This window comes from Musca autumnalis, unplaced genomic scaffold (genome assembly GCF_047663935.1).
Source record: "Musca autumnalis isolate F117 unplaced genomic scaffold, ASM4766393v1 scaffold_2, whole genome shotgun sequence".
Classification (NCBI taxonomy): Eukaryota; Metazoa; Arthropoda; class Insecta; order Diptera; family Muscidae; genus Musca; species Musca autumnalis.
This window is the reverse complement of record NW_027411755.1, coordinates 240,422,667-240,450,142: the sequence shown is the minus strand read 5'-3', so window position 1 is coordinate 240,450,142 and position 27,476 is coordinate 240,422,667. Positions and strand designations below refer to the sequence as shown.

Genomic DNA, 27,476 nt, shown 5'->3' with positions numbered 1-27,476 from the left:
TCGTCATATTATATCCAAACTTAGTTTCATGGGCAATACCGGTCCACAACTTTCGGTACTTCTCCCCAATATTTAAAAAATTCCACTAAAATGCTAGGACGATATCACTTGAATGGGGCAACCAAGTTGGTCCAAACTTTGGATCTCCTAATAGTTTATCAAAATTTAGTTTAACTTCCAAAATGGCCCATATCGGTCCTCCCTAAGGGTAACTGCCCTACAAAAGTTCTACATTTGTCTTAGTGCAGTTAATTCCTAATCCACATTTTTGTCGGCAAGTTCAAATGTCCAAAAAGGGCCACAACATTCTGAAGATACCTTAAATACATTCGATCTGTCCGGAGGTAAAAGTTTCGCTTCACATTGGCTGAGGGTATATGTCAGAGTCGCCCATCTGTATATTGCGGGCGCCCACTGAGTTGTTTTGCTTCTGCAAATCGAAACTCTGTCTATAAAATATTTTGCATAGAAGACATTTTGAAGCGGTCTACTTTCTATAGAAGACCCTTAGAAGAGATCTGGGTTCTAGGAATACCCTTAGAAGGGGTCTGGTTCCCTTTGAACGGGGTTTCTTTTTATAGAAGACTCTTAGAATGGCTATTTTTCTATAGAAGATTCTCGGAAAGGGTATTCTTTCTGTAGAAGACCATAACGGTGGGTCTTCTTCCTATAGAAGGCCATTAGAAGGGGTCTTATTTCTATAGAACACCCTTAGAAGTGGCCTTTTTCACCAGATGACTCTAAGAAGGGAACTTCTTTCTATAGACGGTTCTATGAAGGTGTCTTCTTTATATAGTAGACCCTTAGAAGAGTCTTCTTTCTATAGAAGATCCCTAGAAGGTGTGTTTTTTCTTTAGAAGATTCTTAGAAGAATCTTCTTTTTATACAACTCTGTCTATTTCGGATCTTTCACTAGTAATCCCTTGAAGTCGTTTTGAAGATTTCATCTGTCCGTAGTCCTGTCCCTTTGAAGAGATTTTCAGTCCGAGAGTTTTGCTTTGTTTAGTTCCATTCACACAAAGATCTTTAAATATAATTTTCTTTTCCCTTTTCTTCTTTCTAGGCAAAATTCCTTGACTTTAAAATACAAAATATGGTTGGTTCCTGTGATGTGAAATTCCCAATCCGCTTGGAAGGCCTGGTGCTTACCCATTGTAATTTCAGTTCATACGAACCAGAGCTATTTCCTGGCCTCATTTATCGTATGGTGCGTCCACGTATTGTATTGCTGATATTCGTTTCGGGTAAAGTTGTGCTGACGGGAGCCAAGGTACGCGGTGAAATCTATGAAGCATTTGATAAGATATTCCCTATTCTAAAGAAATTTAAGAAACAATCTTAACCAACATTCTGTTTTGTACTTCGAATAATATTTAAGAGCCAATTTGAATAGGTCATTATCATTAGTTTTTTAAATTGATTTTTTGGTTTCAACTTTGCTTTAGCAGATTAAACGAAGGGAAGTTATGAAATGAATGTTTAATTTTTTCTTAACTCTTTTTTTGATATTCGCCCTTCTCCTCTTTTATTTATGTTTCCTCCTCGAGTTTTGTTTCTATTATTAATTAGATTTATAGATTTTCTATTCTTTTTTTGGCTGCTCTTTTGTTAAGATTGTTTGCCGTGAGTGCGTTTGTAATGTCACAGTGGCAGTTTAAGTTAGTCGTAACAACCAACAAACAAAAAATAAAATTTTTTTCTATAAAAAAATCACACATGAAATTATTTGTTTTATTTATCTTGTTCTTATTCTTCTTGTTGTTGTTGATGTGGGGATTTTTTCTTTGTTACAGAAATACAAAATAAAATTTGTTGTGGAATATTTTGTTTGCGGTTTTGGTTGCGATTCGATTTTGCTTCTTCTCCTTCACTTTACAAACATTGAGCCATAAGTCCACCCAAATTGTCGAATTCAATCTTTTCTGTAATATTTTTGGTTTTGATTTTCTCATCTTGCGATGCAATCATAACCAAATGGCCTTGATTCTTCCAGCCATTTTGTTTAACCCATTTGTCCAAGGTGGAATCTGGAAAAAAAGGAAAGGAAAAGAGAAAATTAGTACAATATCAAAAACTGTTGGAAGATCCTCACCACATACAATTTTGAATTGGAAGATATTTTCCTTATTTAATATCAATGTCCCTCAGAAGAGGTCTTTTTCATAAAAATGGGACTTTTTCCGCAGAAGACCCTTAGAAGTATTTTTTTCAACAGGAAACCATTAAACTTGGCCTTCTTTCTATAGAAGAATCTTAAAAAGGGTCTTCTTTCTATAGAAGACTCTTAAAAAGGATATTATTTCTATAGAAGTCCCTTAAAATGGGCCTTCTTCCTTTAGAAGACCCTTAAAATGTATCTTCCTTCTGAAGAAGATCCTGAAAATGCGTCTTCTTAGAAGGGTTCTCATTTCCACAGAATACCTTTAAGAGAGGCCTTAATTCTATAGAATATCTTCCTTCTATAGAAAACCCTTAAAATGGGTCTTCTTTCTATAGAACACCATTAAAATGGGGTTTCTTTTTATAACTGACCCTTAGGGGGTCTACAGAAGGCACTCAGAAAGGGTCTTTTTTCTATATAAGACCCTCAGAAGGGGTCTTGTTTGTATAGAAGACCCAAAACAGGAGTACTTTTTCTATAAAAAAAACCCTTGGAAGGGGGGTCTTCTTTCTATAGAAAACCTTAGAAGTAGCCCTCTTCCTATAGAAGTTTCTTAGAAGGAGGCACATTCTTTTTAAAGAAGACATTTTTTTCTATAAAATACTCATACGAGGGATCTTCTTTCTATAGAAGAATCTTAGAAGGGTTCTTTCTTTCTATAAAAGACCCTTAGAAGGGTTCTTCTTCCTATAAAATACCCTTAGAAGGGTTATTCTTCCTATAAAAGAACCTTAACATGGGTCTTTTTATAGGAGATCCCGTAAGTGGTCTTCTTAATATAGAAGATCCTTGAAGTGATCTTTCTATGGAATACTCTTGAAATGGGCCTTCTTCCTGTAGAAGACACTTAACATCGATCTTCTTTCTATAGAAGACCCTTAACATGGGTTTTATTCTATAGGAGACCCTTAGCATGGGTGTTCGTTCTATAGAATACCCTTAGAAGTGGTCTTCCTTCAATAGAAGATCTTTAGAAACGGTCTTCTTTCTATAGAAGACCCTCGGAATGGGTCTTCCTCCTATCGATGATCCTTAACATAGATCTTCATTCCATAGAAGACCCTTAAATTAGGTCTTCTTCCAATAGAAGACCCTTAACATGGGTCTTCTTTCTATAGAAGGCCTTAACTTGGGTCTTCTTTCTATAGAAGGCCTTAACTTGGGTCTTCTTTCTATAGAAGGCCTTAACTTGGGTCTTCATTCTATAGAATATCCATAGAAGGGGTCTTCTTTCTATAAAAGACACTTAGAAGCGGTATTTTTTCTATAGAATACCCAAAGAATGGGTCTTCTTTCTACAGAAAACCCTAAGAAGGGGCCTTATTTCTATAGAACCCCATAAAAGGGGTCTTTATATAGAAGTATTTTTCCATAGAAGGTCCTTAAGAGTATCATTCCTTCTATAAAAGACGCTTAGAAGGGATCTTCCTTCTATAGAAGACTCTATATAAGGGATATTATTTCTATAAAAGGCCATTAAAAGGGGTCTTCTTTCTATCAAAGACTTAGAAGAGAGTTTGTTTCCTACAGAAGACCCTTGTAGGGTATCTTCTTTATGTATAAGACCCTTAGGAGGGGTCTTCTTTCTATAGAAGATCCTTAAAAGGAGTCTTTCTTCTGTGGAACCCCCTTAAAGGGGTCTTCTGTCTATAGAAGTCTATTACAAGGGGTCTTTCTTAGAAAGAAATTAAAGAGGAGAATTTCTTTCTATAAAATATCATTAGAAAAGATCTTCCTTCTACGGAAGACTCTTTATAAGGGATCTTCTTTCAATAGAAGACTCAGAAAAGGTGTCTTCTTCCTACAGAAGACCCTTAGAAGGGGTTTTCTTTCCTATAGAAGACCTTTATAAGGGGCCTTATTTCTACAGAATACCCTTAGAAGGAGGGTTCTTTCTATAGAATATCCTAACAATGGGTCTTCTTTCTACAGAATACTCTAAGAAGGGGTGTTTCTTCTAGAGAAGATTCTAAGAAGTCTTTTTTATATAGGAGACCCTCAAATGGGGTCATCTTTCTATAAAAGATCCTTAAAAGTGGTCTTCTTTCTATAAAAGTCTGTTAGAAGGGGTTTTCTTTCGATAGGAGGATGAGCCTTCTTTCTAAAGAAGACTCTTAGGAGTGGTCTTTCTTCTACAGATGACCCTCAGAAGGGGACTTCTTTCCAGAGAAGATCCCTTAGAAGGGGTCTTCTATAGGAAGACCCTTAGAAGGGGTCGTATTTTTACAGAAGACCCTTATAAGTGGTCTTATTTTGTCAGAAGACCCTTATAAGTGGTCTTATTTCTATAGAAGATCGTTAGAAAGAGTGTTTTTCTTTAGAATACCCTTAGAAAAGCTCTTATTTTTATAAAAGGCCATTGTAGGGTTCTTTTTTTATATAAAAGCCTTAGAAGGCGTTTAAAGTTAGTCTTCTGCTATATATGACCTATTGAAATAACCTTCTTTCTATAAGATGCTCACGAAAAGCGTCTTATTTCTTCCTTTAGATGTCCCTATAGTATTATCTCATTGTCATCATTTGCTTGTCCCTGGCTGTTTTTTCCAGAAAATGTTGTCCGACTATAGCAGATGTCCTGACAAATAACTCCACGAAACGACAGGAATGGATATGCTTGGCGGCTTTAAATCCTCAACATCATTTTGTTATTTCGATGACATGTTAATAATGCCATGCATCCATCACCATTTTGATCCTAATACCTTCTGCTCTACTATAATTTAAATTTTTTCTTTAATAACCCACATTCAGAAAATTCAATATTCCACATTTCTCTCTCTCTTACCTTCAATACCGCCCAACAGCTCCTTCAACAAATCCCGTCTGATTGTCTGGAAGGTGATGCCAATAACATGACAAACAAATTTACGAATGGAATCATGGAAACCGGCAATGTGACGGAATAGACTCTTGTTTACATCGGCTCTCTGCCAGAACAAAGTGAAATCGGTACGTTCCAAAATATCAGCCAATTCAATAATGGTCTGAACAGTTTCATCTTTCATTTGTTGGGGCAACAACAAGCACTTGGCCATAACAAAATCGGTATGTGGCAGGTTGGTGAGACATTTCAAGAGGATGGTATAGGTGATTTCATAATTCAACATATGAGGATTGAATTGATACAACTTCAGCACAGCCAAATTGGCTTCCAAATCGTAGGTGTTATTCTTGGCCTGTTCCTCAACATAGGCTTCCAATGTCTTTAAATGATCGGGATTGTATCTGTGGGGGGAAAGAAATCAGAATTTGTAGGTTATGTTTTGTTGTTTCTGACTGTCTTGTTCGCGTGTTAAGTTTTGTTGTCATTTTTTTCTCGCACCACTCACTCACCTTTCAATGCATCCCAACATTTCTTGAATTGATTGGCTTTGGCCATTACCCATTGTTACCATGTGTGGCATCTTGTTTTAGTTCTTTCTTTGTATTTCTGTACTGTAATTAAAAAAGGAAAATTTAGCAAAATCCAACAAAACTTTTTGTCGCAAAAAAACAATACCAACAAATTTGACGTTTCAGAGAAAAAGGGAAGTGTTGCAGTGATGCTAACCGCAATTTAAAGAGAAAAACGCTAATATTTGATTAAGTGGTGGTAATAGTATGTTATCGATAATAACAACACGTTATCGAATAAAGCCGTTGAAGTTGGGTTATTTGAAAATGTGGGGTTTTGAACTTTGCAAACAAAATTGAATGGCAATGGGCCCAGAAAGTATGTAATGCCCCAGAGAAGGAAACTATTTGCGGGAATCATAGTGAAAAATAAGAAAAATAGTGAATTAAGTTAAAATGTAGTTTTTAAATTTATTTTTAAGTGTCTTCTATCTTTAGAATTAAAGACCCTTTTAGGTGTCTTCTATCTCCTGAAGTTCGTCGAAGGTGTCATATATATATTGAAGACAACTTGAAGTTGTCCCCCGTCTATTGAAGACTCTTTGAAGGTGTTTCTTTATATGGAAGACTCTTGAAAGTGTTCTTTACATATTAAAGACTCATTGGATGTGTTGTCTATTTTATAAATATAAACAGAAGTTGTCTTTTATATACAATAGACCGCTAGAAGTTGATATATGTTTTGATAGAACCTTTGAAGGTGTGTTTTATCTGTGTAAAATCCGTTAAAGGCCAATTGAAGACCCTAGAAATTAGTTTTTTATATATTGATGTCGTTGGAAGTGTCTTCTATCTGTTGAAGATCTCTTTAGTGTGTATTCTATATATTGAATGTACTTTGGAGGTGTCTTTTATCTACTGAAGATGTTTTAAAGAATTTGAGATTCTAATTTTGTTTTTGTGGTTCAAAAATTGTCTTTTAGAGATGATTAAACATGAGTTGGGTATACTTCCCATACGCTTATGCGCTTACTACTGAAATACCACCAACATCTAATCTACTACCTTTGAAGCGGAACATTTGCCAAATCTTTCATAATCATCTAATTTTTTGCATTCCAAGTCTTTAAATGGCCCAAAAAAAAAAAAAAAAACGAATATTTGCGGTTAACCATGCCAGTGGTGAGTGACACCACCGCCACCCAGTCATCATTGAAAACTACATCAAGCTTTGTAATATAAATTAACATTTTTCGGAACAACTTTTGGTAGTTGAAACAAGAAGCCCAAGCAGAAATGGGAAACCGCCAGCTAAAGGTCTTACTTCTTTTTACCCTACTCACGCTCGATGTGATGGTGGTGCTGGCCAAAAAGCACAAAGAAGAGTCTTCCGAAGAAAAAGAGGAAGAAGGTGAAAAATATAAAGAAGAAGAAAAACACGAAAAGGAACACAAGTCCGAAAAAGGTGGCAAAGAACACGACGAATGGGATGAGGATGAAAAGAAACATCATGAAGAGGAAGATCACAAACATCATTACGAACATGAAGGTGGTAAAAAGAAAAAGGATTTCGGTGAAGAGGAAGAATATGGTGAAGAACATAAAGATGGCAAACACAAGGAGGCCAAGAAACATCATGGCAAAAAGAAGCACAAGAAGGGTCACAAGGAGCTGGAACATCATAAAAAATTCCACAAAGATGAATATATAAAGGATAAGAAATTCTATGATGATGAAGATAAGGGTGGACATCATAAGAAATATGGCAAGGAACATAAACATCACGAATCGGAGGAGAAGGAACAAAAAGAGGGCAAGGAGCATGAGGAAGGTAAAAAGAAACATCATAAGGGACACAAGAAACACTATAAGAAAGGACATCATGATGAGGATCATAAAAAATACAAAAAGGAAAAGAAACATCATGAGGGCGGTGAGGAGCACAAGAAATGGGGTAGTGAGGAAAAGAAAAAGGAGCACAAAAAGAGCGGTCACAAAAAGGAGAGTGAGAAGAAGGATCATTGAGTTGATGGAATTTTGAGAAATTAATAAAAAATATAAGTTGTTACAACTTAAGGGCTTTCTTTTGGTTTCTTTGTTGACTAAATGGCAATGAGGAAGGTGTTAAACATTTTTAAGGATCTGAATTTTGCCGGAAATATAAAATACAAAATAAATATAACATATAAAATATAAAATATAAAATATAAAATATAAAATATAAAATATAAAATATAAAATATCTATATATATAAAAGAGCTCAGTGAGTGAGTGAGTGAGTGACTGACATATCATCGCCCAGACGAAACCGCTGAAGCTAGAAAGCTGAAATTTTGACTGCGGGTTGCTGTCGGTGTGTAGGGGTGAGATAAGGCTGGGTTTTTGGAAATTCGACCTAGAAGGGTACGAAAAGTACTAAAAGGTACTAAATATGGTACCCTTTGTATTAGGCAAACGGGAAGAGCTAGAATTCTGAAATTTGGAATGAGGGTAACTGATGGAGAGTTAGAAAGATGTACCAAAGGGTTTTTGGAAATTCGACCTATAAGTGTACGAAAAGTTACTAAAGTTTCAGATATAGCTACAATCTTCATATTTGGTATGGGAATCAAGGTTGGGAAGTGGCGTTAATATAGGGAAATGATTTTGGAAGTTCGTACTTATGTGTACGAGTAATACTAAGTGGTACTAAATTTGGTACAATTCGGATTTGGGTGACCGGATAGAGCTGAAAACCTGAAATTTGGAATTTAGATTACCGTTGAAGCGTGCGATTGAGATATGGGTGTACTTTTGGAAATTCATACTTATGTGTACGAAAAGTACTAAATGGTACCAAATTTGGTACACTTTGGATTTAGATAGACATAGAAACCTGAAATTTGGAATTATGATTACTGATGGAGTGAAGGATTGAGGTAGTTTTGGAAATTCTTACTTATGGGTACGAAAAGTTGTAAACGGTACTAAATTTGGTACAAATTGGATTTGGGTGAACGGATAGAGCTGGAATCCTGAAATTTGGAATTTAATTACTGTTGGAGTGTAGGATTGAGTTAGTATTAGAAATTTATACTTATGGGTACGGAAAGTACTAAATGGTACTAAATTTGGTACAATTTAAATTTAGTTGAACGGATAGAGTTGGAATCCTGAAATTTCGAATTAAGGTTACTGATGGAGTGTAGGATTGAGGTAGTTTTGGAAATTCATACTTATGTGTACGAAAAGTAGTAAATGGTACCAAATTTGGTACAATTTGGATTTAGATAGACATGGAAAACGGAAATTTCGAATTAAGGTTACTGATGGAGTGTAGGATTGAGGTAGTTTTGGAAATTCATACTTATGGGAACGGAAAGTACTAAATGTACTAAATTTGGTACAATTTATATTTGGGTGAACGGATAGAGCTGGAATCCAGAAATTTCGAATTAAATTGAAATTTCGGAAAATTCTAAATTTGGTATAAGTTGCATTTGTATGGAGAGATAGCCCTGTAATCCGGAAATTATAATAAATAGTAAATAATCTATATATATAAAAGAGCTCAGTGAGTGAGTGAGTGAGTGACTGAGTGACTGACATATCATCGCCCAGACGAAACCGCTGAAGCTAGAAAGCTGAAATTTTGACTGTGGGTTGCTGTCGGTGTGTAGGGGTGAGATAAGGCTGGGTTTTTGGAAATTCGACCTAGAAGGGTACGAAAAGTACTAAAAGGTACTAAATATGGTACCCTTTGTATTAGGCAAACGGGAAGAGCTAGAATTCTGAAATTTGGAATGAGGGTAACTGATGGAGAGTTAAAAAGATGTACCAAAGGGTTTTTGGAAATTCGACCTATAAGTGTACGAAAAGTTACTAAATTTGGTACCAGTTGTATATTTTGAGCGGATATAGATATAATCTTCATATTTGGTATGGGAATCAAGGTTGGAAAGTGGTGTTGATATAAGGAAATGATTTTGGAAGTTCGTACTTATGTGTAAGAGTAGTACTAAATGGTACTAAATTTGGTACCATTTGGATTTGGGTGAACGGATAGAGCTGAAAACCTGAAATTTGGAATTTAGATTACCGTTGAAGTGTACGATTGAGATATGGGGGTAGTTTTGGAAATTCATACTTATGTGTACGAAAAGTACTAAATGGTACCAAATTTGGTACAATTTGGATTTAGATAGACATGGAAATCTGAAATTTGGCACTAAGATTACTGATGGAGTGAATGATTGAGGTAGTTTTGGAAATTTTTACTTATGGGTACGGAAAGCACTAAATGGTACTAAATTTGGTACAATTTAAATTTAGTTGAACGGATAAAGTTGGAATCCTGAAATTTCGAAGTAAGGTCACTGATGGAGTGTAGGGTTGAGGTAGTTTTGGAAATTCATACTTATGGGTACGGAAAGTACTAAATGTACTAAATTTGGTACAATTTATATTTGGGTGAACGGATAGAGTTGGAATCCTAAAATTTCGAATTAAGGTTGCTTATGGAGTGTAGGATTGGGGTAGTTTCGAAAATTCGTATTTATGGGTACGAAAAGTACTATATGTACTAAATTTTGTACAATTTATATTTGGGTGAACGGATAGAGTTGGGATCCTGAAATTTCGAATTAAGGTTACTTATGGAGTGTAGGATTGGGGTAGTTTCGAAAATTCGTATTTATGGGTACGAAAAGTACCAAATTTGGTACAATTTGGATTTGGGTGAACGAATAGAGTTGGGATCCTGAAATTTGAAATTAAGATTACTGTTGGACTGTAGGATTGAGTTAGTCTTGGAAATTCGTACTTATGGGTACAGAAAGTACTAAATGGTACTAAATTTGGTATAATTTAAATTTAGGTGGACGGATAGAGCTGTAATACTGAAATTTGGAATTAAGATTACTTATGGAGTGTAGGATTGAGGTAGTTTCGAAAATTTGTACTTATGGGTACGGAAAGTACTAAATGGTACTAAATTTGGTACAATTTATAGTTGGGTGAACCGATACAGCTGGAATCCTGAAATTTCGAGTTAAGGTTACTGTTGGAGTGTAGGATTAAGGAAGTTTTGGAAATTCGCACTTATGGGTACGAAAAGTACTAAATGGTACTAAGTTTGGTACATTTTGGATTGGGGTGAACAAATAGAGCTGGAATCCTGAAATTTATCATTAAGATTACTTATGGAGTGTAGGATTGAGGATGTTTTGGAAATTCGCACTTATGGGTATGAAAAGTACCAAATGGTACTAAATTTGGTTCAATTTGGATTTGGGTGAACGGAGAGAGCTGGAATCCTAAAATTTAGATTAATGTTGGAGTGTAGTACTGAGATAGTTTTGGAAGTTCGTACTTATTGTTACGAAAAGTACTAAATGGTACTAAAGTTGGTACAATTAATTTTGGATGGACGGCTAGAGGTGGAATCTTGAAATTCGCAATTACTGTTGGAGATAGTTTTTGAAATTCGTACTTTCAAACGAAAAGTATGAATGGTATTATGAATAGAGGTGGAATTCGGAAATTTGATATTTTAGCCGCTGTTGGTGTGTATGGAGGGTTGAGATATGGATGCGGTTGTGGATATACGTACAAAAAGTGTACGAAAATTACTAAATGGCACAGAATTTGGTCCAAATTGTCATTGTGTAAAGGGGTAGAGCTGAAATTGTGAAAGTCGTTATTAGTATAGCAGTTGACGTTTAGAGTGGAGATAGAGAGGAAGTTTTGGAAATTCGTACTAATGTATACGAAAAATACTAAATCGCGGTTGGGATATAGTTTTGGATAAAAGGAAGTAATTTTTGAAACTTATACATTAGGGTTAGTCTTTTTGTTTAGATTCAAAATCTGTGGAAATAGCATATAGGGCAGGCAAAAACAAGCAGAATTGCGTTTTTACTCTTTCGAAATTGTGAAAAAACGTTCCGCACAAAATGCAATTACTTTAGCTCAAAACCAACTTTTTTATTTGAATTTTTTGTGATTTCTAAAATTTGATAACATTTTTTTTTTAGATTTCTCAAGCACTTATCCTCTATATCTTTCAATTATATTGATTTCTTTCGGAAATTCGTATAAATGGTATAGCGGCAAAACAGCTTTTTTTATTTCATTCGGTCTTTTTGCTTTAAAATTTTTGACCCAGTTATCACTGTTTTTTTGGACATTTTTGCAACTTTTTTTAAACGACATGGCGATGTGAACACAAACTATGAAAAAATAATTTAAAACTCAAAACGATATAAATAACGATATAAAATATAAAATATAAAATATAAAATATAAAATATAAAATATTAAATATAAAATATAAAATATAAAATATAAAATATAAAATATAAAATATTAAATATTAAATATAAAATATAAAATATAAAATATAAAATATAAAATATAAAATATAAAATATAAAATATAAAATATAAAATATAAAATATAAAATATAAAATATAAAATATAAAATATAAAATATAAAATATAAAATATAAAATATAAAATATAAAATATAAAATATAAAATATAAAATATAAAATATAAAATATAAAATATAAAATATAAAATATAAAATATAAAATATAAAATATAAAATATAAAATATAAAATATAAAATATAAAATATAAAATATAAAATATAAAATATAAAATATAAAATATAAAATATAAAATATAAAATATAAAATATAAAATATAAAATATAAAATATAAAATATAAAATATAAAATATAAAATATAAAATATAAAATATAAAATATAAAATATAAAATATAAAATATAAAATATAAAATATAAAATATAAAATATAAAATATAAAATATAAAATATAAAATATAAAATATAAAATATAAAATATAAAATATAAAATATAAAATATAAAATATAAAATATAAAATATAAAATATAAAATATAAAATATAAAATATAAAATATAAAATATAAAATATAAAATATAAAATATAAAATATAAAATATAAAATATAAAATATAAAATATAAAATATAAAATATAAAATATAAAATATAAAATATAAAATATAAAATATAAAATATAAAATATAAAATATAAAATATAAAATATAAAATATAAAATATAAAATATAAAATATAAAATATAAAATATAAAATATAAAATATAAAATATAAAATATAAAATATAAAATATAAAATATAAAATATAAAATATAAAATATAAAATATAAAATATAAAATATAAAATATAAAATATAAAATATAAAATATAAAATATAAAATATAAAATATAAAATATAAAATATAAAATATAAAATATAAAATATAAAATATAAAATATAAAATATAAAATATAAAATATAAAATATAAAATATAAAATATAAAATATAAAATATAAAATATAAAATATAAAATATAAAATATAAAATATAAAATATAAAATATAAAATATAAAATATAAAATATAAAATATAAAATATAAAATATAAAATATAAAATATAAAATATAAAATATAAAATATAAAATATAAAATATAAAATATAAAATATAAAATATAAAATATAAAATATAAAATATAAAATATAAAATATAAAATATAAAATATAAAATATAAAATATAAAATATAAAATATAAAATATAAAATATAAAATATAAAATATAAAATATAAAATATAAAATATAAAATATAAAATATAAAATATAAAATATAAAATATAAAATATAAAATATAAAATATAAAATATAAAATATAAAATATAAAATATAAAATATAAAATATAAAATATAAAATATAAAATATAAAATATAAAATATAAAATATAAAATATAAAATATAAAATATAAAATATAAAATATAAAATATAAAATATAAAATATAAAATATAAAATATAAAATATAAAATATAAAATATAAAATATAAAATATAAAATATAAAATATAAAATATAAAATATAAAATATAAAATATAAAATATAAAATATAAAATATAAAATATAAAATATAAAATATAAAATATAAAATATAAAATATAAAATATAAAATATAAAATATAAAATATAAAATATAAAATATAAAATATAAAATATAAAATATAAAATATAAAATATAAAATATAAAATATAAAATATAAAATATAAAATATAAAATATAAAATATAAAATATAAAATATAAAATATAAAATATAAAATATAAAATATAAAATATAAAATATAAAATATAAAATATAAAATATAAAATATAAAATATAAAATATAAAATATAAAATATAAAATATAAAATATAAAATATAAAATATAAAATATAAAATATAAAATATAAAATATAAAATATAAAATATAAAATATAAAATATAAAATATAAAATATAAAATATAAAATATAAAATATAAAATATAAAATATAAAATATAAAATATAAAATATAAAATATAAAATATAAAATATAAAATATAAAATATAAAATATAAAATATAAAATATAAAATATAAAATATAAAATATAAAATATAAAATATAAAATATAAAATATAAAATATAAAATATAAAATATAAAATATAAAATATAAAATATAAAATATAAAATATAAAATATAAAATATAAAATATAAAATATAAAATATAAAATATAAAATATAAAATATAAAATATAAAATATAAAATATAAAATATAAAATATAAAATATAAAATATAAAATATAAAATATAAAATATAAAATATAAAATATAAAATATAAAATATAAAATATAAAATATAAAATATAAAATATAAAATATAAAATATAAAATATAAAATATAAAATATAAAATATAAAATATAAAATATAAAATATAAAATATAAAATATAAAATATAAAATATAAAATATAAAATATAAAATATAAAATATAAAATATAAAATATAAAATATAAAATATAAAATATAAAATATAAAATATAAAATATAAAATATAAAATATAAAATATAAAATATAAAATATAAAATATAAAATATAAAATATAAAATATAAAATATAAAATATAAAATATAAAATATAAAATATAAAATATAAAATATAAAATATAAAATATAAAATATAAAATATAAAATATAAAATATAAAATATAAAATATAAAATATAAAATATAAAATATAAAATATAAAATATAAAATATAAAATATAAAATATAAAATATAAAATATAAAATATAAAATATAAAATATAAAATATAAAATATAAAATATAAAATATAAAATATAAAATATAAAATATAAAATATAAAATATAAAATATAAAATATAAAATATAAAATATAAAATATAAAATATAAAATATAAAATATAAAATATAAAATATAAAATATAAAATATAAAATATAAAATATAAAATATAAAATATAAAATATAAAATATAAAATATAAAATATAAAATATAAAATATAAAATATAAAATATAAAATATAAAATATAAAATATAAAATATAAAATATAAAATATAAAATATAAAATATAAAATATAAAATATAAAATATAAAATATAAAATATAAAATATAAAATATAAAATATAAAATATAAAATATAAAATATAAAATATAAAATATAAAATATAAAATATAAAATATAAAATATAAAATATAAAATATAAAATATAAAATATAAAATATAAAATATAAAATATAAAATATAAAATATAAAATATAAAATATAAAATATAAAATATAAAATATAAAATATAAAATATAAAATATAAAATATAAAATATAAAATATAAAATATAAAATATAAAATATAAAATATAAAATATAAAATATAAAATATAAAATATAAAATATAAAATATAAATATAAAATATAAAATATAAAATATAAAATATAAAATATAAAATATAAAATATAAAATATAAAATATAAAATATAAAATATAAAATATAAAATATAAAATATAAAATATAAAATATAAAATATAAAATATAAAATATAAAATATAAAATATAAAATATAAAATATAAAATATAAAATATAAAATATAAAATATAAAATATAAAATATAAAATATAAAATATAAAATATAAAATATAAAATATAAAATATAAAATATAAAATATAAAATATAAAATATAAAATATAAAATATAAAATATAAAATATAAAATATAAAATATAAAATATAAAATATAAAATATAAAATATAAAATATAAAATATAAAATATAAAATATAAAATATAAAATATAAAATATAAAATATAAAATATAAAATATAAAATATAAAATATAAAATATAAAATATAAAATATAAAATATAAAATATAAAATATAAAATATAAAATATAAAATATAAAATATAAAATATAAAATATAAAATATAAAATATAAAATATAAAATATAAAATATAAAATATAAAATATAAAATATAAAATATAAAATATAAAATATAAAATATAAAATATAAAATATAAAATATAAAATATAAAATATAAAATATAAAATATAAAATATAAAATATAAAATATAAAATATAAAATATAAAATATAAAATATAAAATATAAAATATAAAATATAAAATATAAAATATAAAATATAAAATATAAAATATAAAATATAAAATATAAAATATAAAATATAAAATATAAAATATAAAATATAAAATATAAAATATAAAATATAAAATATAAAATATAAAATATAAAATATAAAATATAAAATATAAAATATAAAATATAAAATATAAAATATAAAATATAAAATATAAAATATAAAATATAAAATATAAAATATAAAATATAAAATATAAAATATAAAATATAAAATATAAAATATAAAATATAAAATATAAAATATAAAATATAAAATATAAAATATAAAATATAAAATATAAAATATAAAATATAAAATATAAAATATAAAATATAAAATATAAAATATAAAATATAAAATATAAAATATAAAATATAAAATATAAAATATAAAATATAAAATATAAAATATAAAATATAAAATATAAAATATAAAATATAAAATATAAAATATAAAATATAAAATATAAAATATAAAATATAAAATATAAAATATAAAATATAAAATATAAAATATAAAATATAAAATATAAAATATAAAATATAAAATATAAAATATAAAATATAAAATATAAAATATAAAATATAAAATATAAAATATAAAATATAAAATATAAAATATAAAATATAAAATATAAAATATAAAATATAAAATATAAAATATAAAATATAAAATATAAAATATAAAATATAAAATATAAAATATAAAATATAAAATATAAAATATAAAATATAAAATATAAATATAAAATATAAAATATAAAATATAAAATATAAAATATAAAATATAAAATATAAAATATAAAATATAAAATATAAAATATAAAATATAAAATATAAAATATAAAATATAAAATATAAAATATAAAATATAAAATATAAAATATAAAATATAAAATATAAAATATAAAATATAAAATATAAAATATAAAATATAAAATATAAAATATAAAATATAAAATATAAAATATAAAATATAAAATATAAAATATAAAATATAATATATAAAATATAAAATATAAAATATAAAATATAAAATATAAAATATAAAATATAAAATATAAAAAATATAAAATATAAAATATAAAATATAAAATATAAAATATAAAATATAAAATATAAAAATAAAATATAAAATATAAAATAAAAATATAAAATTAAAATATAATAAATATAAAATATAAAATATAAAATATAAAATATAAAATATAAAATTAAAATATAAAATATAAAATATAAAATATAAAATATAAAAATATAAAATATAAAATATAAAATATAAAATATAAAATATAAAATATAAAATATAAAATATAAAATATAAAATATAAAATATAAAATATAAAATATAAAATATAAAATATAAAATATAAAATATAAAATATAAAATATAAAATATAAAATATAAAATATAAAATATAAAATATAAAATATAAAATATAAAATATAAAATATAAAATATAAATATAAAATATAAAATATAAAAATATAAAATATAAAATATAAAATATAAAATATAAAATATAAAAATAAAAATATAAAATATAAAATATAAAATATAAAATATAAAATATAAAAAAATATAAAATATAAATATAAAATATAAAATATAAAATATAAAATATAAAATATAAAATATAAAATATAAAATATAAAATATAAAATATAAAATATAAAATATAAAATATAAATATAAAATATAAAATATAAAATATAAAATATAAAATATAAAATATAAAATATAAAATATAAAATATAAAATATAAAATATAAAATATAAAATATAAAATATAAAATATAAAATATAAAATATAAAATAAAAATATAAAATATAAAATATAAAATATAAAATATAAAATATAAAATATAAAATATAAAATATAAAATATAAAATATAAAATATAAAATATAAAATATAAAATATAAATATAAAAAATATAAAATATAAAATATAAAATATAAAATATAAAATATAAAATATAAAATATAAAATATAAAATATAAAATATAAAATATAAAATATAAAATATAAAATATAAAATATAAAATATAAAATATAAAATATAAAATATAAAATATAAAATATAAAATATAAAATATAAAATATAAAAATATAAAATATAAAATATAAAATATAAAATATAAAATATAAAATATAAAATATAAAATATAAAATATAAAATATAAAATATAAAATATAAAATATAAAATATAAAATATAAAATATAAAATATAAAATATAAAATATAAAATATAAAATATAAAATATAAAATATAAAATATAAAATATAAAAATATAAAATATAAAATATAAAATATAAAATATAAAATATAAAATATAAAAATATAAAATATAAAATATAAAATATAAAATATAAAATATAAAATATAAAATATAAAATATAAAATATAAAATATAAAATATAAAATATAAAATATAAAATATAAAATATAAAATATAAAATAAAAATATAAAATATAAAATATAAAATATAAAATATAAAATATAAAATATAAAATATAAAATATAAAATATAAAATATAAAATATAAAATATAAAATATAAAAATATAAAATATAAATATAAAATATAAAATATAAAATATAAAATATAAAATATAAAATATAAAATAATAAAATATAAAATATAAAATATAAAATATAAAAATATAAAATATAAAATATAAAATATAAAATATAAAATATAAAATATAAAATATAAAATATAAAATATAAAATATAAAATATAAAATATAAAATATAAAATATAAAATATAAAATATAAAATATAAAATATAAAATATAAAATATAAAATATAAAATATAAAATATAAAATATAAAATATAAAATATAAAAATATAAAATATAAAATATAAAATATAAAATATAAAATATAAAATATAAAATATAAAATATAAAATATAAAATATAAAATATAAAATATAAAATATAAAATATAAAATATAAAATATAAAATATAAAATATAAAATATAAAATATAAAATATAAAATATAAAATATAAAATATAAAATATAAATATAAAATATAAAATATAAAATATAAAATATAAAATATAAAATATAAAATATAAATATAAAATATAAAATATAAAATATAAAATATAAAATATAAAATATAAAATATAAAATATAAAATATAAAATATAAAATATAAAATATAAAATATAAAATATAAAATATAAAATATAAAATATAAAATATAAAATATAAAATATAAAATATAAAATATAAAATATAAAATATAAAATATAAAATATAAAATATAAAATATAAAATATAAAATATAAATATAAAATATAAAATATAAAATATAAAATATAAAATATAAAATATAAAATATAAAATATAAAATATAAAATATAAAATATAAAATATAAAATATAAAATATAAAATATAAAATATAAAATATAAAATATAAAATATAAAATATAAAAAATAAAATATAAAATATAAAATATAAAATATAAAATATAAAATATAAAATATAAAATATAAAATATAAAATATAAAATATAAAATATAAAATATAAAATATAAAATATAAAATATAAAATATAAAATATAAAATATAAAATATAAAATATAAAATATAAAATATAAAATATAAAATATAAAATATAAAATATAAAATATAAAATATAAAATATAAAATATAAAATATAAAATATAAAATATAAAATATAAAATATAAAATATAAAATATAAAATATAAAATATAAAATATAAAATATAAAATATAAAATATAAAATATAAAATATAAAATATAAAAAATATAAAATATAAAATATAAAATATAAAATATAAAATATAAAATATAAAATATAAAATATAAAATATAAAATATAAAATATAAAATATAAAATATAAAATATAAAATATAAAATATAAAATATAAAATATAAAATATAAAATATAAAATATAAAATATAAAATATAAAATATAAAATATAAAATATAAAATATAAAATATAAAATATAAAATATAAAATATAAAATATAAAATATAAAATATAAAATATAAAAATATAAAATATAAAATATAAAATATAAAATATAAAATATAAAATATAAAATATAAAATATAAAATATAAAATATAAAATATAAAATATAAAATATAAAATATAAAATATAAAATATAAAATATAAAATATAAAATAAAATATAAAATATAAAATATAAAATATAAAATATAAAATATAAAATATAAAATAATAAAATATAAAATATAAAATATAAAATATAAAATATAAAATATAAAATATAAAATATAAAATATAAATATAAAATATAAAATATAAAATATAAAATATAAAATATAAAATATAAAATATAAAATATAAAATATAAAATATAAAATATAAAATATAAAATATAAAATATAAAATATAAAATATAAAATATAAAATATAAAATATAAAATATAAAATATAAAATATAAAATATAAAATATAAAATATAAAATATAAAATATAAAATATAAAATATAAAATATAAAATATAAAATATAAAATATAAAATATAAAATATAAAATATAAAATATAAAATATAAAATATAAAATATAAAATATAAAATATAAATATAAATATAAAATATAAAATATAAAATATAAAATATAAAATATAAAATATAAAATATAAAATATAAAATATAAAATATAAAATATAAAATATAAAATATAAAATATAAAATATAAAATATAAAATATAAAATATAAAATATAAAATATAAAATATAAAATATAAAATATAAAATATAAAATATAAAATATAAATATAAAATATAAAATATAAAATATAAAATATAAAATATAAAATATAAAATATAAAATATAAAATATAAAATATAAAATATAAAATATAAAATATAAAATATAAAATATAAAATATAAAATATAAAATATAAAATATAAAATATAAAATATAAAATATAAAATATAAAATATAAAATATAAAATATAAAATATAAAATATAAAATATAAAATATAAAATATAAAATATAAAATATAAAATATAAAATATAAAATATAAAATATAAAATATAAAATATAAAATATAAAATATAAAATATAAAATATAAAATATAAAATATAAAATATAAAATATAAAATATAAAATATAAAATATAAAATATAAAATATAAAATATAAAATATAAAATATAAAATATAAAATATAAAATATAAAATATAAATATAAAATATAAAATATAAAATATAAAATATAAAATATAAAATATAAAATATAAAATATAAAATATAAAATATAAAATATAAAATATAAAATATAAAATATAAAATATAAAATATAAAATATAAAATATAAAATATAAAATATAAAATATAAAATATAAAATATAAAATATAAAATATAAAATATAAAATATAAATATAAAATATAAAATATAAAATATAAAATATAAAATATAAAATATAAAATATAAAATATAAAATATAAAATATAAAATATAAAATATAAAATATAAAATATAAAATATAAAATATAAAATATAAAATATAAAATATAAAATATAAAATATAAAATATAAATATAAAATATAAAATATAAAATATAAAATATAAAATATAAAATATAAATATAAAATTATAAAATATAAAATATAAAATATAAAATATAAAATATAAAATATAAAATATAAAATATAAAATATAAAATATAAAATATAAAATATAAAATATAAAATATAAAATATAAAATATAAAATATAAAATATAAAATATAAAATATAAAATATAAAATATAAAATATAAAATATAAAATATAAAATATAAAATATAAAATATAAAATATAAAATATAAAATATAAAATATAAAATATAAAATATAAAATATAAAATATAAAATATAAAATATAAAATATAAAATATAAAATATAAAATATAAAATATAAAATATAAATATAAAATATAAAATATAAAATATAAAATATAAAATATAAAATATAAAATATAAAATATAAAATATAAAATATAAAATATAAAATATAAAATATAAAATATAAAATATAAAATATAAAATATAAAATATAAATATAAAATATAAAATATAAAATATAAAATATAAAATATAAAATATTAAATATAAAATATAAAATATAAAATATAAAATATAAAATATAAAATATAAAATATAAAATATAAAATATAAAATATAAAATATAAAATATAAAATATAAAATATAAAATATAAAATATAAAATATAAAATATAAAATATAAAATATAAAATATAAAATATAAAATATAAAATATAAAATATAAAAATATAAAATATAAAATATAAAATATAAAATATAAAATATAAAATATAAAATATAAAATATAAAATATAAATATAAAATATAAAATATAAAATATAAAATATAAAATATAAAATATAAAATATAAAATATAAAATATAAAATATAAAATATAAAATATAAAATATAAAATATAAAATATAAATATAAAATATAAAATATAAAATATAAAATATAAAAATATAAAATATAAAATATAAAATATAAAATATAAAATATAAAATATAAAATATAAAATATAAAATATAAAATATAAAATATAAAATATAAAATATAAAATATAAAATATAAAATATAAAATATAAAATATAAAATATAAAATATAAAATATAAAATATAAAATATAAAATATAAAATATAAAATATAAAATATAAAATATAAAATATAAAATATAAAATATAAAATATAAAATATAAAATATAAAATATAAAATATAAAATATAAAATATAAAATATAAAATATAAAATATAAAATATAAAATATAAAATATAAAATATAAAATATAAAATATAAAATATAAAATATAAAATATAAAATATAAAATATAAAATATAAAATATAAAATATAAAATATAAAATATAAAATATAAAATATAAAATATAAAATATAAAATATAAAATATAAATATAAAATATAAAATATAAAATATAAAATATAAAATATAAAATATAAAATATAAAATATAAATATAAAATATAAAATATAAAATATAAAATATAAAATATAAAAATATAAAATATAAAATATAAAATATAAAATATAAAATATAAAATATAAAATATAAAATATAAAATATAAAATATAAAATATAAAATATAAAATATAAAATATAAAATATAAAATATAAAATATAAAATATAAAATATAAAATATAAAATATAAAATATAAAATATAAAATATAAAATATAAAATATAAAATATAAAATATAAAATATAAAATAAAATATAAAATATAAAATATAAAATATAAAATATAAAATATAAAATATAAAATATAAAATATAAAATATAAAATATAAAATATAAAATATAAAATATAAAATATAAAATATAAATATAAAATATAAAATATAAAATATAAAATATAAAATATAAAATATAAAATATAAAATATAAAATATAAAATATAAAATATAAAATATAAAATATAAAATATAAAATATAAAATATAAAATATAAAATATAAAATATAAAATATAAAATATAAAATATAAAATATAAAATATAAAATATAAAATATAAAATATAAAATATAAAATATAAAATATAAAATATAAAATATAAAATATAAAATATAAAATATAAAATATAAAATATAAAATATAAAATATAAAATATAAAATATAAAATATAAAATATAAAATATAAAATATAAAATATAAAATATAAAATATAAAATATAAAATATAAAATATAAAATATAAAAATAAAATATAAAATATAAAATATAAAATATAAAATATAAAATATAAAATATAAAATATAAAATATAAAATATAAAATATAAAATATAAAATATAAAATATAAAATATAAAATATAAAATATAAAATATAAAATATAAAATATAAAATATAAAATATAAAATATAAAATATAAAATATAAAATATAAAATATAAAATATAAAATATAAAATATAAAATATAAAATATAAAATATAAAATATAAAATATAAAATATAAAAATATAAAATATAAAATATAAAAATATAAAATATAAAATATAAAATATAAAATATAAAATATAAAATATAAAATATAAAATATAAAATATAAAATATAAAATATAAAATATAAAATATAAAATATAAAATATAAAATATAAAATATAAAATATAAAATATAAAATATAAAATATAAAATATAAAATATAAAATATAAAATATAAAATATAAAATATAAAATATAAAATATAAAATATAAAATATAAAATATAAAATATAAAAATATAAAATATAAAATAATAAAATATAAAATATAAAATATAAAATATAAAATATAAAATATAAAATATAAAATATAAAATATAAAATATAAAATATAAAATATAAAATATAAAATATAAAATATAAAATATAAAATATAAAATATAAAATATAAAATATAAAATATAAAATATAAAATATAAAATATAAAATATAAAATATAAAATATAAAATATAAAATATAAAATATAAAATATAAAATATAAAATAATAAAATATAAAATATAAAATATAAAATATAAAATATAAAATATAAAATATAAAATATAAAATATAAAATATAAAATATAAATAATATAAAATATAAAATATAAAATATAAAAATATAAAATATAAAATATAAAATATAAAATATAAAATATAAAATATAAAATATAAAATATAAAATATAAATATAAAATATAAAATATAAAATATAAAATATAAAATATAAAATATAAAATATAAAATATAAAATATAAAATATAAAATATAAAATATAAAATATAAAATATAAAATATAAAATATAAAAATATAAAATATAAAATATAAAATATAAAAATAAAAATATAAAATATAAAATATAAAATATAAAATATAAAATATAAAATATAAAATATAAAATATAAAATATAAAATATAAAATATAAAATATAAAATATAAAATATAAATATAAAATATAAAATAAAAATATAAATATAAAATAAAAATATAAAATATAAAATATAAAATATAAAATATAAAATATAAAATATAAAATATAAAAATATAAAATATAAAATATAAAATATAAAATATAAAATATAAAATATAAAATATAAAATATAAAATATAAAATATAAAATATAAAATATAAAATATAAAATATAAAATATAAAATATAAAATATAAAATATAAAATATAAAATATAAAATATAAAATATAAAATATAAAATATAAAATATAAAATATAAAATATAAAATATAAAATATAAAATATAAAATATAAAATATAAAATATAAAATATAAAATATAAAATATAAAATATAAAATATAAAATATAAAATATAAAATATAAAATATAAAATATAAAATATAAAATATAAAATATAAAATATAAATATAAAATATAAAATATAAAATATAAAATATAAAATATAAAATATAAAATATAAAATATAAAATATAAAATATAAAATATAAAATATAAAATATAAAATATAAAAATATAAAATATAAAATATAAAATATAAATATAAAATATAAATATAAAATATAAAATATAAAATATAAAATATAAAATATAAAATATAAAATATAAAATATAAAATATAAAATATAAAATATAAAATATAAAATATAAAATATAAAATATAAAATATAAAATATAAAATATAAAATATAAAATATAAAATATAAAATATAAAATATAAAATATAAAATATAAAATATAAAATATAAAATATAAAATATAAAATATAAAATATAAAATATAAAATATAAAATATAAAATATAAAATATAAAATATAAAATATAAAATATAAAATATAAAATATAAAATATAAAATATAAAATATAAAATATAAAATATAAAATATAAAATATAAAATATAAAATATAAAATATAAAATATAAAATATAAAATAAATATAAATATAAAATATAAAATATAAAATATAAAATATAAATATAAAATATAAAATATAAAATATAAAATATAAAATATAAAATATAAAATATAAAATATAAAATATAAAATATAAAATATAAAATATAAATATAAAATATAAAATATAAAATATAAAATATAAAATATAAAATATAAAATATAAAATATAAAATATAAAATATAAAATATAAAATATAAAATATAAAATATAAAATATAAAATATAAAATATAAAATATAAAATATAAAATATAAAATATAAAATATAAAATATAAAATATAAAATATAAAATATAAAATATAAAATATAAAATATAAAATATAAAATATAAAATATAAAATATAAAATATAAAATATAAAATATAAAATATAAAATATAAAATATAAAATATAAAATATAAAATATAAAAATAAAATATAAAATATAAAATATAAAATATAAAATATAAAATATAAAATATAAAATATAAAATATAAAATATAAAATATAAAATATAAAATATAAAATATAAAATATAAAATATAAAATATAAAATATAAAATATAAAATATAAAATATAAAATATAAATATAAAATATAAAATATAAAATATAAAATATAAAATATAAAATATAAAATATAAAATATAAAATATAAAATATAAAATATAAAATATAAAATATAAAATATAAAATATAAAATATAAATATAAAATATAAAATATAAAATATAAAATATAAAATATAAAATATAAAATATAAAATATAAAATATAAAATATAAAATATAAAATATAAAATATAAAATATAAAATATAAAATATAAAATATAAAATATAAAATATAAAATATAAAATATAAAATATAAAATATAAAATATAAAATATAAAATATAAAATATAAAATATAAAATATAAAATATAAAATATAAAATATAAAATATAAAATATAAAATATAAAATATAAAATATAAAATATAAAATATAAAATATAAAATATAAAATATAAAATATAAAATATAAATATAAAATATAAAATATAAATATAAAATATAAAATATAAAATAAAAATATAAAATATAAAATATAAATATAAAATATAAAATATAAATATAAAATATAAAATATAAAATATAAAATATAAAATATAAAATATAAAATATAAAATATAAAATATAAAATATAAAATATAAAATATAAAATATAAAATATAAAATATAAAATATAAAATATAAAATATAAAATATAAAATATAAAATATAAAATATAAAATATAAAATATAAAATATAAAATATAAAATATAAAATATAAAATATAAAATATAAAATATAAAATATAAAATATAAAATATAAAATATAAAATATAAAATATAAAATATAAAATATAAAATATAAAAATATAAAATATAAAATATAAATATAAAATATAAAATATAAAATATAAAATATAAAATATAAAATATAAAATATAAAATATAAAATATAAAATATAAAATATAAAATATAAAATATAAAATATAAAA

At 15.0% G+C, this 27,476-nt stretch overlaps 3 protein-coding genes across 7 annotated transcripts in view; 2 read left to right on the top strand and 1 right to left on the bottom strand.

The window, feature by feature from the left end:
• Tbp (TATA binding protein) overlaps positions 1-1,722 on the top strand; it is a 76,912-nt gene extending 75,190 nt beyond the window's left edge. For all 5 annotated transcript variants that reach the window (XM_073971137.1, XM_073971136.1, XM_073971135.1 and 2 more), the window contains one exon: positions 1,064-1,722. In XM_073971137.1, coding sequence (XP_073827238.1) covers positions 1,064-1,342 — 279 coding nt within the window. In that variant the 3' untranslated portion in view covers positions 1,343-1,722. The remainder of the gene's footprint in view (positions 1-1,063) is intronic.
• Positions 1,352-5,686, bottom strand: eIF3k (eukaryotic translation initiation factor 3 subunit k). Its single transcript, XM_073971139.1, has 4 exons — positions 5,661-5,686; positions 5,495-5,596; positions 4,947-5,386; positions 1,352-2,027 (listed from the first exon to the last, which is right to left on the bottom strand). The coding sequence occupies exons 2-4, from the start codon at positions 5,563-5,565 to the stop codon at positions 1,873-1,875; spliced, it is 666 nt and encodes a 221-aa protein (XP_073827240.1). The 5' UTR covers positions 5,566-5,596; positions 5,661-5,686; the 3' UTR covers positions 1,352-1,872.
• Positions 5,687-6,656: 970 nt separating this feature from the next.
• Positions 6,657-7,570, top strand: LOC141395393 (uncharacterized). The gene has a single exon (XM_073971132.1). The coding sequence runs from the start codon at positions 6,791-6,793 to the stop codon at positions 7,517-7,519; it is 729 nt and encodes a 242-aa protein (XP_073827233.1). The 5' UTR covers positions 6,657-6,790; the 3' UTR covers positions 7,520-7,570.
• Positions 7,571-27,476: the final 19,906 nt, after the last annotated feature.